The following is a 15100-nucleotide window of genomic DNA, read 5'->3' on the forward strand; positions in this document are numbered from 1 at the left end:
AACAATCCTTTTGGACTTACCTGGCGGTCCAGTAGTTAAGACTCCGAGCTTCCACTCCAGGGACACGGGTTTGATCCCTGGTTGGAGAAGATCCTGCATGCCATGTGGAGTAGCCAGTAATAATAATAATAAGAAGAAGAAGTAAAAAGAAAAAAGAAAGAAAGAAAGAAAAAACAATCCTTTCCTTTCACCACAGTGACAAACACCACAGTGTTTCCCTGTCCTGTATTCTACCCTAGCTAGGTAGGAGATGTGAGGTATTGGAAAGGTCAAGGTCTTTGGGATAAGACAGACTTAGGACAGTGGCTCAGTTCCTTCACTTACTAGTGAGGTCACTGGAACTTACCAGGTAGGTGACCCCCTTCAACCTCTTTGAACTTCAATTTCCCAATCAACCCATCTCCCAGAGTTGGCAAGGATTGAATGAGACAAAGATCAAGAAGCTCTTGTCCTGGATGGGACATGTTTAATAAATATTACTTTCCATGTAAAAATAATTTTGGGGACTTCCCTGGTGGTCCAGTGGTTAAGAATCTGCCTTCCAATGCAGGGGACATGGGTTCAATCCCTGGTTGGGGAACCAAGATCCCACATGCCGCAGGGCAACTAAGCCCTCGCGCCACAACTACTGAGCCCGCGCGCTCTGGAGCCTGTGTGCCACAACTAGGGAGATAAGCCTGCATGCCACAACAAAAGAGCCTGCATGCTGCAGCTAAGACCCAACACAGCCAAAATAAATAAATAAATATTTTAAAAAAATTTTTAATTAAAAACAATAATTTTGGTCCTGTGGAAAGGCAGTTATTTGGCCCACGGCTGGGCAATGTTTTTGGGGATCTTAGGGAAAATTCAGATTTTCCTTTTGTATTTTCTTCAGTCATGGAGTAAGTGGGAATTTAAGTCTGATTTGTAAGCTAGATAAGGGAGAGAGGAGAAAGTAAAAGGAAGTCAGTGATGGTGAGCCAGGTGATAAATCATATTAAAACAATAAACATTTCTCTATGTCTGTCTGTCTGTATGTATATATATATATATCTATTTCTTTCATCCCCTCCTTTCTTTTCTGTCAAGTCATCTTATTGTTTTTGTTCTACCAGTTTTATTTTCTATTTTATTTTTGGACTAGGTTATATATCCACATAGCTCAAAATTCAAAAGGTATAAAAGGGGATGCAGTGAAAAGTCACCTTTCCACCCTGTTCTTCAGCCACCAAATTCTTCTCCCTAAAGGCAACCAATGTCACCAGATTCTTGTGTATCTTTCTGAAATATTGTTTACCCTCTTTTTACACAATTGATCACATACTCTGCTACTATCTGAAATCTTGCTTTTTTCACTTAATCTTGAAGATTATCCCACATCCATGCATGCAAAGCTCCCTTGCTCTCTCTTAATTTACTTTTTTTTAACATCTTTATTAGAGTATAATTGCTTTACAATGGTGTGACTTAATTTACTTTTAATGCCATTGTATTTTGTGTATGTACCATTACTTGTTTAACCAGTACCCTACTGAGAAACATTCAGGCTAGTTCTGTTTTTTGCTATTAAGTAATGTTGTAATAAATAATCTTGTATATGTCATTTTGCAGTAAGCAAGTATATCTATAAGACAAATTCCTGAAATGGAATTTCTGGGTGAAAAAATATGTGCATCTGTAAATTAATCGATGTTGTCAAATTGCCCTTCATAGAAGTTGTATCAATGCATGTGCTACCCTACAGAGTAGCAAAGTCTTCTGAGTTTTCTAAAGTACACATACAAAGGAACCAAAGCACATACATAGGAAGTAATGGAGACAATTTGATATGACCCAATGACCATGGGCTAATTGGATTCTTATTGTTCCTTTGCTCTCTCTCGGGTACATAATCTGGACCTCATATAGATTTAGAGTTACTTAACTTCACAATTCTAAAATTAAACTCCACATTAAAGAGGTTTCTAATTTACAAACTGATATTTAGCTGCATTTCAGACTGTCAGAACCTCATGAAATAGAAGGGATGGGTTTAATCTTTGTTTTTTAAGGTTTCAAATTTGATACCTCTATGAAACCTACGGCTCAGAAAGCTTTTGGTCTTGCACCCCTTTACTCTCTTTTTTTTTTTTTTTTTTTTTTTTTTTTGCGGTATGCGGGCCTCTCACTGTTGTGGCCTCCCCCGTTGCGGAGCACAGGCTCCGGACGCGCAGGCTCCGGACGCGCAGGCTCAGCGGCCATGGCTCACGGGCCCAGCCGCTCCGCGGCATATGGGATCCTCCCAGACCGGGGCACGAACCCGTATCCCCTGCATCGGCAGGCGGACTCTCAACCACTTGCGCCACCAGGGAGGCCCCCTTTACTCTCTTAAACATTTCTGAGAACTGGACTCCAAAGAGCTTCTGGTTCATGTGGGATATATATATTTTACAATATTTAAAAGCAAAACTAAAAAGTTTCCATTTGTTTATTTAAAATGATTCCATTATAACATAAATAACTTTTCTTATGAAAAGTAACTATTTTTTTAAATTAGTGATAAAAACAGCATTGTTTCATAGTGTTGCAAATCTGGCTTAGGAGGTGATAGCTGGCATAGCACCTCGTGGAACCTTTTCTTGTGGACTGGACTTCTATGGTAAAACATTTTCTGCCCTACCTTGACACCAGATATGTCTGCTCCTTACCCTCCTGCTATAAATCCTCACCCACCATTTCCAGGAAGTGATGGGCAGTGTCAAGATTCATGGGTTCTTTGTGAACTGGTTTTCCAAATCTGGTGTTCAAATAGGCTAAAACTTGAATGGGTCTTTGTGGATCACAGAGGGTCCCTCTTGCAGAACTCTAAGTGAACACGGTAGCTGTATTAGATTTGATGTAAGGGACCAAAGGGGTCATATAGTAGTGTGTTTGGGGTAATGCCCAGGCTTCATGTGCCCAGCCTATACTGTAATTACCAAATCATCATGCCCAGTACTGACCATGGCTCCATACACCTAGATCAGCGGCCAGCATGTTATCAAAGAGATCTGGCTCTTCCTACTGGATTACCCTCAGTAGACTAATTATGCTTATTGGGTGAAAAGATAAGAGGCTAGAAGAGCCATGCTGAGTTTGAAGAATAGTGCATGTGAAACACACAGAGAATCAGGCTCACCCCCCTAGTCAGAGCCAGGTGTGATACTCACAGAGCTAAAGCCAGAACTGGAAAGACGGTGACACCTATGGGTAAGATAAAAAGTGACCACTGGCAGCCCTACATGGGCAGATCAGCCAGGAAATTAGAGCTGTCCAACAGGAGAATTCTGTGCCAGCAGGAGGGAGCCAAATGAGGTTTGTAATCCAGAAAACTGTCATACCCTTCCTGGTGAGACTGCTCAGGGGGAAGGACCCTGGGCTAGGCATCATTTTGAAGAGGAAGTGAATGCTCAACTCTACCATAGTAACCACAGTTCAATACTTAAGTGTTTTTGTCCTCCTTTGTGGTCTACAAGTCCTTCTATGACACTATTTGTAACATGGGTTGGGGCAAGTAATATTTTTCTATTTAATAATTGAAGCAAATGAGAAAAACAGGCTCAAGGACACTAAGTGGAAGGGCCTAGCTGGAAAGTGATTACACCACACCCAGATCTTCAGACAGCTAATCCAGTGCTTTATCCATTCTTCCAAGGTGGACTAGTATGGGTGGGAGAAGCTGGAGACAGTGGAAGAAACAGAAGCTCAGCTGAGCCGTTGGAGACTAAGAGGCTTTCGAGGGCAAAGAAAGCGGGCGAAACACAAAGGAAGGGATCTCTTGGCAAATGTGGGAGTTGGTGGGGAGACTGACCCGAGTATCCAATTTGTATTGGGACACAAGAAATCAAGTTGGAAAAGTAGGAATAGGGTCAGATGAATAATTTGGAGGTGATGTGGTACATAAGAAGGCATTGCTATGGCTACATGAGAACCAGAGTAACAGTGAAAGAAGGGCCTTAGGAAGATTAGTCTGGCAGTGGAACAAGGATCTGAGTGGAAGAAAGGGTCTAGAAGCAGATAACCAGGATACTGTTGTGGTGATTTAGGTGTGAGGTGGTAAGTCTCGGACTAAGACGGCAGCAGTGGAAAGGTGAGGAAAGAAGAATTCACAAGACAATAAGAAGACAGACACTCATGACTTAGTAACAGATTAGCTATAGGAACAAAAGCTGCTCCAAGCTCTGAGGATCTAGAAAAATAAAGGCCTCACTGGAACATAAGATTAGGACCTTTATTTTTGAGACATTAGATTTGATGTAACAGTATCAGAGAGACAGATAAACAAACTGAAACTTATTACATCATAACTGAATGGCCAGAGGTCAATCTCTTTAAGAAGTACACTTTGAAGCACATGGATGAAAAAAGAAATAAGGTATATTAGCTAGCACATATGCTATAATCATAAAAACCAAAATATAGTTTTCTTGCATATTAATTTTATTAGCAATTATAAAATAAAACCAGTTTATGAAAATAGTTCCCTTTTCAAGATATAGGAACTACAGTCTTTGCAAAATATACACACCCATAATTGTTACAATACATATCCTTGTATATATACCCTGGACATTATAAAAGTATTTAAGAGTCACACCCTGTAAAAGTTGGGAGAAGAAACATTTTCTCCAAATTTGGTCATATATTGTGATATTCAAGCACTTAAACCACACTGTTGAAATAAAACATGTCTCTAGTGTACAGGCCCCCAAAGGGATTTAACTTTCAAGGTCCCATAGGTTTTATTGTGCAAGGTAAAGAACCAGGAGACGGTTCCCTGAGAGTTCATTTACCTTATGTAGCTCAAGCAGTGGTTTACTTTCCGTACTTAATCATGGAACTAAAGGAGGGATAAATAAGACCATGGAAACCCATCTTGGGCAGGTCCCCTCCCTAGCATCCCTAAACATGGAGCATGTCTCCTACAAGAGGATCTCTAACCCTTAAGCCCTAAGACGCTCTAAGTCTATAATTATCTAACATACTTGCAAAATGATGCTTTTGCAACTCTAAACTCTAATATTGCAGATTAGGCTAAAGTTATAAAGTGGGACTTTCCTAAACAGACTTCATTTAGGATTTGTCTGGTGGGAAGCACTTGGGAAGATCAGCAAGCCAAAAATTTCCTCTTGGAACTACTGGAAAAGATCCTTTTCTCACCAAGGCATAAACCTCAGAAGCCCAAGTTCTTTCTTACTTTGGAAGAATTGTGATGAAACAGTGGGAAAGAGCCTATAATCTTTCAAATCTGTAGGCTTAAGATAAGAGCTCTGACACAGTAAGAGCTGGAGACCATTATAGCCTCACCAGTAAAGGGTTCACTGTGACAAAGAGCCATTTGCGTGTACTCTCTACTTCCTGATTAACCTCCCAAGGTTTCCTAAATATTACATTCTCTCTTTAACTGCAGAATACTGGCCTGATGAAGTTCCAGACATAAAATGTGTTGTTTGAATTCATGATGTTAGTATCATGGTGCAGCACTGACACAATATCATACTGATAACCTAGAATTTAACAGTGATTTTGTTTTCATATTGAAGAAACTACAAAAATCAATCGACCATGGATTCACAGGTCTTTACATTTACTATATAACATGAAGCATTATTATAAATAATTCCATAAGGGAAAAAGACTACAAAAATAAGTTTACTAGGATTACTGTATTTTAAAAAGTAATTTAAAAAATATATACTCCAAGTCCCCTAAGTATTTGGTTTAGAAGGTAAGAGAGGTATCTTAATAGGGTGAACCATAAGGAACTATGGTTTTTGTAAGTTAAAAAGGTAAAATCTCATCAATTTCTTATGGTTCAACCTAATAAAGCCCTGAGAAAATTTTATTTGGCATCACACCATAAATTCAAAGAGAATTTATAGAAAATCACATTTCTAGTATAGGGAAAACACTTCAGGATGGAAATGTGCACACTGGCCATGCCAAGATTTCTTTCTTATGATTTTTAAACACCTTAACTTAGAAAGTTAAGAAAAATTTAGTGCAGTTTCAAAAAAACAGAGGACAATTAGACTTACAGAATGTAGCTACAGATGATAATGCCACTAAAACAGAAAACTATTAGCCAAATTTGGTGATTTAAAGATTTTTTTTAAGTTTATGTATGAAAATTTCAGCACTAAAGTGAAAAGGCACAAATATGGGTTAAAAGAATGACAATAATTTATAAAAGCCTTGAAAATAAGGCTAATTCATTTGTTTTATTAATACCATTAAGTAGGCACCTACTCCAGGTTTCAGCTTTGGCCTCCTAAATGGGATTACATTTCAAATGAATTCTCAACACAACACTAATTATACAGCAGCATTATTATCAATAAGTTTCTTAGCCTCTACACTGCTAAAAGAGAATCTAAAATTTCCTCCCACCTATATCCCATCAGTACCAAAAATACACTTTTAAAAATTACATATATTTATACTTGAGTCATAAAAAATTGTGCAGTTTTTCTTCAACTAATGATGTGTTCTCTTACCAAATGCCACCCCAACAACCAAAGCCAAAACCAAAACCAAAAAATAACTGACACACACAAAAAATAATAATTGCTACACCCAACTGACTGGCTATCCTCAACTAATTAAAGACATACCATATTCAAAAATGGTACCTTAACTATGAAATGTATTGTATATAGTCAATGAAGTAAATGCAGATTTTCCAGGTGTGTATGCGGGTGGTATGTCTCAACTGGGTGATGGTGTACTTTAAAGAAATACACATTTCAGCAATGATGCTTTATTTGGAGCTCTGGTACCATTTACGGATGGCTGCTCCAATGCTACTGGCCACTACACATAAGGAGCCACCCACTGTCCACCACGACGGCACATCATGAAAGAAAATAATCTGAAAGATAAAAGCAAAGACCACATCCATAGTCTTCATTAATGCTACCAGCCCTGCTTTTTCTATTTGAATGGCTTTTGCGAGAAACACCTGACCTCCCAAACCAAACAGCCCAATTAGTATGAGAAATAGCCTGTCCAACCCACAGTGCGGCAGACTCCATTCTCCTAATATAGAAAGGGCAATGACGCACTCGGTAAGGCCAGCTACTACATAATACCAAATGCTCAACACGTAGTCCACAGATGTCCCTATTTTCCTTAGGATAACTAAAGTCACGGCAGCAAACACAGCGTGTACAAGTGCTGCGAAAGCACCCTTCAGGTGAACTGAATAGTCTTTATCGGTCTCCACGACTTCGGAACCAAACAAAAATGGCGGCCTCACGATAAGGATCACTCCGGTGATTGTGAATGCAGTGAAGACAGCGTCCCAAGGGCTATACTTTTCCTTGAGAAATATGCAAGCAATTATAGACGTAAACACTGGACAGCTAAATGAGATAACCGTGGCATCAGCGAGGGATGTTGACTGGTAGGCGTAGTATAAAAGGATCATGGCACTAGAACCAAGGACTCCTCTGAGAAGGAGGAAGATTCGTTGACTTTTGGGGCCTATAAACCCAGTTCTGTAGATTCAAAGGAAGGAATGCATATTAAATGAACTCGGTATTTGTTTTCAAATTACATTTTTAAATTAAGCATTATCTTAAAAGTCCTAACTATCAGAAAACAGGAAATAGTAAATTAATTATAATGTCTACAACTATTATACACCTTTCAGAAAGTGTTTCCTAAGTATAGCTAATGACATTAAAGTGTTCACAGTAGAAGCAAAAATAGCACAAGAGAAATACATAAATAGTATAAGTCAGCAAATATAGATATTATTTTCCCTAGGTATAGATATATGCCTGCAAAAAAGACAAAAAGGAAAATATACTGAAATGTTCATCATGGTTATACCTTAAGAGGTGGACTCATAGGTAATTTTCCTTTCTATTTATTTTCCCAAAATTTTCTGTAATGAAAAGTGTTATTTTTATAATAAATACAATTTCATTATTTAGCTGCCCTGTATAAGAAAACTTGGGAATGCGAGTGTGCATTCTCAATCTTAGTGAGTTTTTCTGTTACAGCTGAAAGCAATGCTAAAATTTATTTCAGCCATTGAATATGAGACAACTTTTCATTGTTCTCCTTAGGAAAAGAGTTAAAGTACACTGGAAAAGAAACTGTAGCGTTCGGATAAATATAATAACTGTTGCTCAAATGCTTTACAATTAAATATTTACGAAGCAGAGTACTGTGTAAGTTCCTGGCTAGGTGCGGCTCATTGGTCTGTGCCAGAGCTGGCCTTTTTAGAGCAGTGTCTAGGCTTGATATAGGGAGCCCTTGGTCTCTGGAGTTAGGAATGAAAGTGTGGTCACCTTTGGTCCATACTTTGAAAAGCTAAGAGTTTTTCATGATAGTGAAACATAAAATGGGTCAAAACAGATTAGTGCCAACAATTTAAGAAAATTCTTCTAAGTGCCTTCCTGCCAATACTTTTACTCCAAAATGGAGAGAATGATTGTGTTAGCATCAGTGGTCTGTTGCCACCTTTAGACATTTCTGAAGTCTTACCTACCATCATTTCCTAAAATATTGTGACTTGTCCACACCTACATGGGAATTTCTGACAATATTTTTGATCTTAGCGGATTTTCACCTTTTTCACCAAAGACTTGGGATAAGGAGTGAAACTATTCTAAGTAAATCTGCACTGAGTTATAGATACAAAGAGACTTTGGTAGCAAGTGACTGAAGCTTTTATTCTGGAGTTTAAGCATCTTTACCCAAAGAGAGAAAGAGCCAAGCAGCCACCAGGAACCCAACAGGCGCTCCTCCCAGGCGTCTAAGTACACAGGGGTGTGTAGAGGTTACAACAGTGTGGGGGAGGTATAATTTTCACCTGGGGAGGGTGTGTGTATGGGGTCCATGTGGAAGGGGAAGGGAGGCTGGGCGGGGAGAGAAGAGTAAGGATGGGGACTACAGTTTTCGTACAGGGTAGAGGACAAAGGATATCATTCCCTCCAGTTTACAGATGAGGACACTGAACAAGAAAAGAGCTAAAAAGGCCTTTCTCAAGATCCCCTTTTCCCTTTCCCATGGCACCCTAGTGGGAAGACCTAAATATTATTACTGTAACCTTCTGTCTGCCCTGGTAGGAGAGCAGCCTGTTCTACTTAAAGAAACCTCTGACACTAGGAGACACTACTATTTCCTCCCGTTTACTTTTTTCTTCCAAATACTAGTTATGCCAAAGGAAAGAGGGAGGGTGGTACAAGATGGGGGGAATTGTACAAGGAAAGCTTTGTTCTCAAAATAGGGGGTGGTAAATAACTGAATCTCTTTCCCCTCCTTTGTTTGGGCATGTGGTTGGTGCTTATGAGAGCATCTTCTGTGGGTGGATCCTTGTGACTTTTCATTAATCTGAGCCAAAGGGTGTAGGGACTGGTAAATCTGTGAGAGGGATAAAGCAGAGTCTGTAGAGCAGATAATTTAAGCAGGTCAAAAGACTTACAAACATTTATTAATACCTTCTACTTTGCAGGTAAGAAATACTTACTTTCTGTATATTAAGCAAGGGATAATGATTAGCATTTGGAACACACATCGGAATGCACTAATTTCTACAGCGTGGATGTCTTGCACTTTTTTAACAAATAAAGAGCCCACTGAGAAGAGAAACGCAGACAATAATGTGTAAAACAAGCCAAGTCCAGGACAGGGTGCTTTCTTCTCAGCTTCTGAAAAAGATTAAATTCTGGTTAGTCCTTGCTTCCAAGGGTATGTTTAATCACTTTTACTTAGAAATTGAGAAAAATGGAACAATATTAATAGCTAACAGAATACAAAAATTACCTCCTAAGCATATCCGTTCTCTGGATCTGAACCATTTTCTCCATGAAGAATAAAGAACCATAGACAAAGGGCAACAATTTAAACCTACATTTTTAAAATGCAGTTCACCCTATAAAATGGATCTCTTTGGCTCACTGAAGACTCATCCCTCACTCCTAAAGTCAAAAAGAAGTAAAAAGCTTGCCAAGATGGTGAAAGAAATCTTTAAGAAATGCTTATCAAGATGGCTAGAGAAAAATACTTCCAAGTGATATTTTATATCATCTCATTGGTGAACTCGGCTTTATGTAGAAAGTGTTCTTTTCTGGAAAACAGGTCCTAACTGTGTGATATGGCTACTTGTTGATTAGCTGACTTCCCCCACAAGCCTGTAAGCTCCTCCAGGGCTAAGATCTCAGCTGCCCTGTTCAGGCCTAGCCCATGGAAGACCCTGAATAAATATTTGCTGAAGGAAATAATATAAGAAAATTTCGTGGAAAGATGTAGGGTCTAACACCACAGGCAAAAGCATAATCTGAGAAGGCTCTCTGTTTAGTTATTTTGAACAGTTAAGGAGATCTTAAAGTTTTCACGGTTTACGACTTATCTTCCATTTAGAACATAAACTCTTTGAGGCCAGGGGCTAGGTTATCTATCCCTCTGACTTAGTACTTAAAAATGCTTAGAAGTGCTTAAAAATTAAAAAAACAAAAAACAGGACTGCCATCTAATTCTTGGCTTGATCTGAACCAGGAAACTTCTGCTTTCTCCAGGGCATCAAGTATTCAATCCATTAATGACAGTCTGTAGGAGCAGCCACTGCCTCTGTCTTAAACAGCTGCCTAAGACAGGAGTAGAACCTGCTTTCAATCTCACCCCCATCATTCAGAGGAGAGCAAAATGCAACATGTTAAGCAGAGACCTCCTTAAAAGATAGGCCACACACTGAGGAATATTTTTTTTTCTTTTTTGAAACTAACACAAAAACAAGGACAGAATAGGAAGGAAACACAGTACTGGCCCTTGTTAGTTAAGAGCATAGTGGAGGTGAAGGATGTGTAGGCACATGCAATTTGTAATAAAACAAGGATTTTCATTCCAATCTAGGGATTTACAATGGGTTACTCGGCCATAAAACAGTATTGCACAAAGTTTGTTTTAATGCCCTTTTCTGATAAACACAAACACCAGGTAGTACATTTCAACATCCTCATGTTAATTAAACACCTTTGCCCACAAGTGACAAACAATTTGCAAAGTGGAACCAAACTCTGATGATGCACAATCTTCCTGGGGGTACACTACAGCCTTTGTAATAAAAGATGCCATTCTGGTCAGTGGTCTCCACCTTTTCCTGTTCTAGGTGTACTGCTGGAGAGAATGACTTGGAGCTAGCAGTCGTCATGTAATAGGTTATCCATTGTAAGTGCCTGAATCCTCCACGTTCTGTTCTATATCTATGTGCTCAGATACTGTAGGAACTAAACTGCACATACCCACTCAGCCTATGAGAAGGAAGCTTTAGAAGACTTCCAAGTTAAGCACCACAAAATATATGTATTGGCTCTGGTCAGCCTTAGAGGTCAGTTTCTGAAATTTCAGAATTCAGGTCCAAATAAAATAGTTTTCCTTTCTTTCTTCCTTTCTCCCTTCCTTCCTATAAATTTATTTTATTTATTTATTTATTTATTTTTGCTGTGTTGGGTCTTTGTTGATGTGCGCAGGTTTTCTCTAGTTGCAGCGAGCAGGAGTTACTCTCCATTGCGGTGCACGGGCTTCTCATCGCCGTGGCTTCTCTTGTTGCAGAGCACGGGGTCTAGGCTCACGGGCTTCAGTAGTTGTGGCACGTGGGCTTCAGTAGTTGTGGCTCGCAGACTCTACAGCGTAGGCTCAGTAGTTGTGGTGCACGGGCTAAGTTACTCCGTGGCAGGTGGGATCTTCCCGGACCAGGGCTCGAACCCATGTCCCCTGCATATTCTTAACCACTGTGCCACCAGGGAAGCCCCAAAATAGTTTTTCTTAAAAGAAACCCAGTCCTTACATAGAACCTACACCCTCAGGCAGAACAGAATAGGAAGATCAAGGACAGAAAACATCTCCCTGGTCTATATTTCAAGGATCTTCTCCAACCTAAACTTTTAAAATTTTCTCCAGGAATATTTTAACTTAACATGATATTTTAACTCTTTTAAAACTTTAAGTTACAAGGTCTAGTTGAACTTGATTATTTGTTATAAGACTGAGGACTGGTTCTCTTCAGGCAAACCTCAGTCTCTTACAGAATAGTAATTTCAATTCTCTCCGTCAAAGGAGATGGACAAGAGAGTAGCATAATCCAAAGAGGCATTTGCCTATGTAATATGCTTCCAAGTTCATATTCCACGGAAAACATATCTAATAATTTGGCAACTCTAAATAATTCAAGTTAAGTAAGTGGCCACAGTGCGATTTCCTGAGTCAGAAGAAAACTGAAAAGTTGCTCACTTTCTCTATCCTCTGCTTTAAACTGGTGATTCACTACCCAGGTTGGGAATTAGAATCAACTGAGGAACTTCTAAAACTTCACAGCCAGCCCTACCCTAGACCCACTGAAATAGGGGACCTCGGTCACTGTAAAAAGCTCTACTGGTTTCAGGGCCACTGCTACCCTAAGGAACTCACTCCTTCCAGGGGGATGTGAGGCACAGACTTAAGACAACTTCTCCTTGCTTCAGTCTAAGACCCACACTGTCCCTCAAGAAAATAAACAGATGTCTTAGGATAGCTGTGTGCTGTCTGTGAAGGTTATCCAAGAATGTAAGCAAAATGGGTAACAGTTTCAACCTGAACTTGAAAATGAACTTTCTTGAGATAACCAATTGGGTTAAGAGGCTAAAATGATACTGTCACGAAGATCAATGACAACAGTGCAGAGGTTTAAAGTGTTTCTAAGGCAATCCTGTTTTTGGAATATTATCTGGTCACCTTATAGTAATAAGTATTACTAAGGCTTATTATTAGCAACTTGCTTTGAAATTAAAAGACCCCTCAAGATTCTTAAGTGCAACTGCTTACGTAGGTTTTGCCACCTTCTGCCTGAAGTATTCCTCTTTGGTTCACAAACAGGGGAATCGTTTAAAAGTTTGCAAGGACTGGGCCTCCCTGGTGGCACAGTGGTTGAGAGTCCGCCTGCCGATGCAGGGGATACGGGTTCGTGCCCCGGTCTGGGAGGATCCCATATGCCGCGGAGCGGCTGGGCCCGTGAGCCATGGCCGCTGGGCCTGCGCATCCGGAGCCTGTGCTCCGCAACGGGAGAGGCCACAACAGTGAGAGGCCCACATACCGCAAAAAGAAAAAAAAAAAAAAAAAGTTTGCAAGGACTAACTCAGCAGTCCATCGTAACAACATTCAGCCATAGGATGCTAAGATGAGAAACTGACTTCTTCAAAGCTGCACATCTGGTCAGCTCAGCTGAAGGTAACCCTTACATAAATGATCTGAAGCCTGATCATTTCTCTTAGCATTAAGGACAAAAATGCAGCAACAACCATCTCCCTGGGGTTTGTCTCTCTACAAAATGTGTGAATTTTCTGACTCTCAAGAAGTGCAGACAGAAAGTGGGGTCAGCTAAAAGACATAGAAATCCCAGGTCACACTTAAGGGAGGTGATCCAGAGGATGAGGTGGTGCAGATTGTGTAATTTTGTCTTGAAAGGACATCTGCCTATTTCTCTTTTCTTTGAGGAAGCTGCTCCAGGTGGGTGGTGGAGTTCAAGGAGGAATGTGCTTGGGGCTAGGAGAAAGGGCTCTGGGCTGGGTCGCTAGCAAACTGGGATCCTATCCCTGGTGCTGCCCGGACCTGTGAAGTGTCTCATCCATACATGCTAGATCTTCGGAAAAACAAAACAAAACAAAAAAACCCTCCCAAAGCCCTCACCTTCCCAGGCCTCAATTTCATCATTTGTGAAAGGAAGACATTGAATAAGATAAAGGGTTTTTCACACGGGGTCCCTGGCTTTGGAGGCGGGTCCGTGAACCTCTTACCCGTGTTTGTAAGATTGTGCCTCTCTTTCATTTTGCATCAGTTGCTACAAATTCCTTGTAACTCAAAAAGGTTAAGAACCAGTAGTAGTCCCACTCAACTCTGCCTTTCCAAGATTCTAAAACTCTGAGACAAACGTTTTTCTAGACTCGATGCTTTTCAACTTCCTCTTCAAGCAACACCGTTTACATTGAGGTCAGTTCTCTTGCTTAGCTTCCTCCCAACCTCGGCCAGCTGTGGGATGGCCTTTCTCGCTGACTCCCAATCTCGGGCAGGGCGCACCGAACGGCAATCTGACTCCATGATCCTGCCCGCAACACTTTAATCACTTTAATTATAGGAACAGTTTCAGAATCCCAAAGGGGTTCCAAAACAATCAGAAACTTTCTGCGCTCTTCCCGCCGACGGGGGCGCGGGGGGCTTCTGCTTTACAGCCCGCACCCTCCGCCCCCAGGTAACAGCGTGAGGATGTTCACGAGCTCCGATCCGGGTGGGAAGGGGAGGGGCGCGGTCCACACGGGGCCCCCGGCCGGCGGCTGCGGGGACCCCCACCGCTGGCGCCCGCCCGGTCCCCCACGGGCGACACCCGCACCAGGGTCCGTGCGCCGCACTCACCCTGCTCCGCGCGCGAGCCGCACGGCAAGGAAGGACACTGCCAGCACCCGCCGGGGCCGGGCGTCTCCGCTACCTCGGTGGCCGCCGACTCTTGCCTGGAGCCCGGGGGCGGGATGTCCACCAGCGGCAGCCCAGACTCCAGCCGCTTGGCGGCCCCAGTGTCGTCCACGGGCCGCATCGCCCAGCCGGCGATCTCCCCGCGGCCACCGCGGCGTCTGGCGCCGGCAGCCGCGGCTCCACTGCTCCGCTCTTCCGGCCCGCGGAGGTGGCGGTGCGGCGCATGCGCGCGCGGCCTTTTCGCCTCCCCACCCCCTCCACGGGGAACCGCGCTCGTCCTCTGCTACCCTCTCACCTTCAGGTCCCCGAGGGGAAGGCCGGCCGCCTTCCAGGTCAGGCTGCGGCCCCAAGGCGTCCACCCCTCTCCTGCGGTCCGGCTAGACTGGCGAGCAGCTTGGAGTCATCCTTCCCAAGGCACACTAGACCTCTTTCTGTCATTGCGAAAGGAGGCAGGGACCCCCGCGGGTCGTGTAATCTTCTCTTAGGGAGGCCAGTCGGGAGGTTAGGGGAGTGTGCATTTATTTCTCCGTGTGGCGCCGCATTCAGCACCTCTAGGACACCCTGAAGACCTTGCCAAGCACTGTGCCTGTCTTTGAAGGATCGTGGGTTTTTCCTCTGTATTCTGTCGTTGCCACTTATCCAAGGAGAGTAG

At 42.0% G+C, this 15100-nt stretch overlaps 1 protein-coding gene and 1 long non-coding RNA gene across 2 annotated transcripts in view; one reads left to right on the top strand and one right to left on the bottom strand.

The window, feature by feature from the left end:
- Window positions 1-15100, top strand: part of LOC132498809 (uncharacterized) — a 185391-nt gene that overhangs the window by 68446 nt on the left and 101845 nt on the right. The gene's annotated exons all lie outside the window — the stretch shown is intronic.
- SLC35G1 (solute carrier family 35 member G1) lies at window positions 4468-14642 on the bottom strand. Its single transcript, XM_060112318.1, has 3 exons — window positions 14392-14642; window positions 9482-9662; window positions 4468-7499 (listed from the first exon to the last, which is right to left on the bottom strand). The coding sequence occupies exons 1-3, from the start codon at window positions 14567-14569 to the stop codon at window positions 6761-6763; spliced, it is 1098 nt and encodes a 365-aa protein (XP_059968301.1). The 5' UTR covers window positions 14570-14642; the 3' UTR covers window positions 4468-6760.

The sequence above is a fragment of the Mesoplodon densirostris genome, chromosome 1, assembly GCF_025265405.1.
Source record: "Mesoplodon densirostris isolate mMesDen1 chromosome 1, mMesDen1 primary haplotype, whole genome shotgun sequence".
Classification (NCBI taxonomy): Eukaryota; Metazoa; Chordata; class Mammalia; order Artiodactyla; family Ziphiidae; genus Mesoplodon; species Mesoplodon densirostris.

Bases quoted from the DNA above. Each gene is read 5' to 3' on its own strand.
- SLC35G1 (XM_060112318.1), bottom strand. From the start codon at position 14,569: ATGCGGCCCGTGGACGACACTGGGGCCGCCAAGCGGCTGGAGTCTGGG. The intron at 9,663-14,391 runs GTGAGTGCGGCG...AATCTTTTTCAG, and splicing joins CGGCTCGCGCGCGGAGCAGG to AAGCTGAGAAGAAAGCACCC. The intron at 7,500-9,481 runs GTAAGTATTTCT...TTGAATCTACAG, and splicing joins CCTTGCTTAATATACAGAAA to AACTGGGTTTATAGGCCCCA.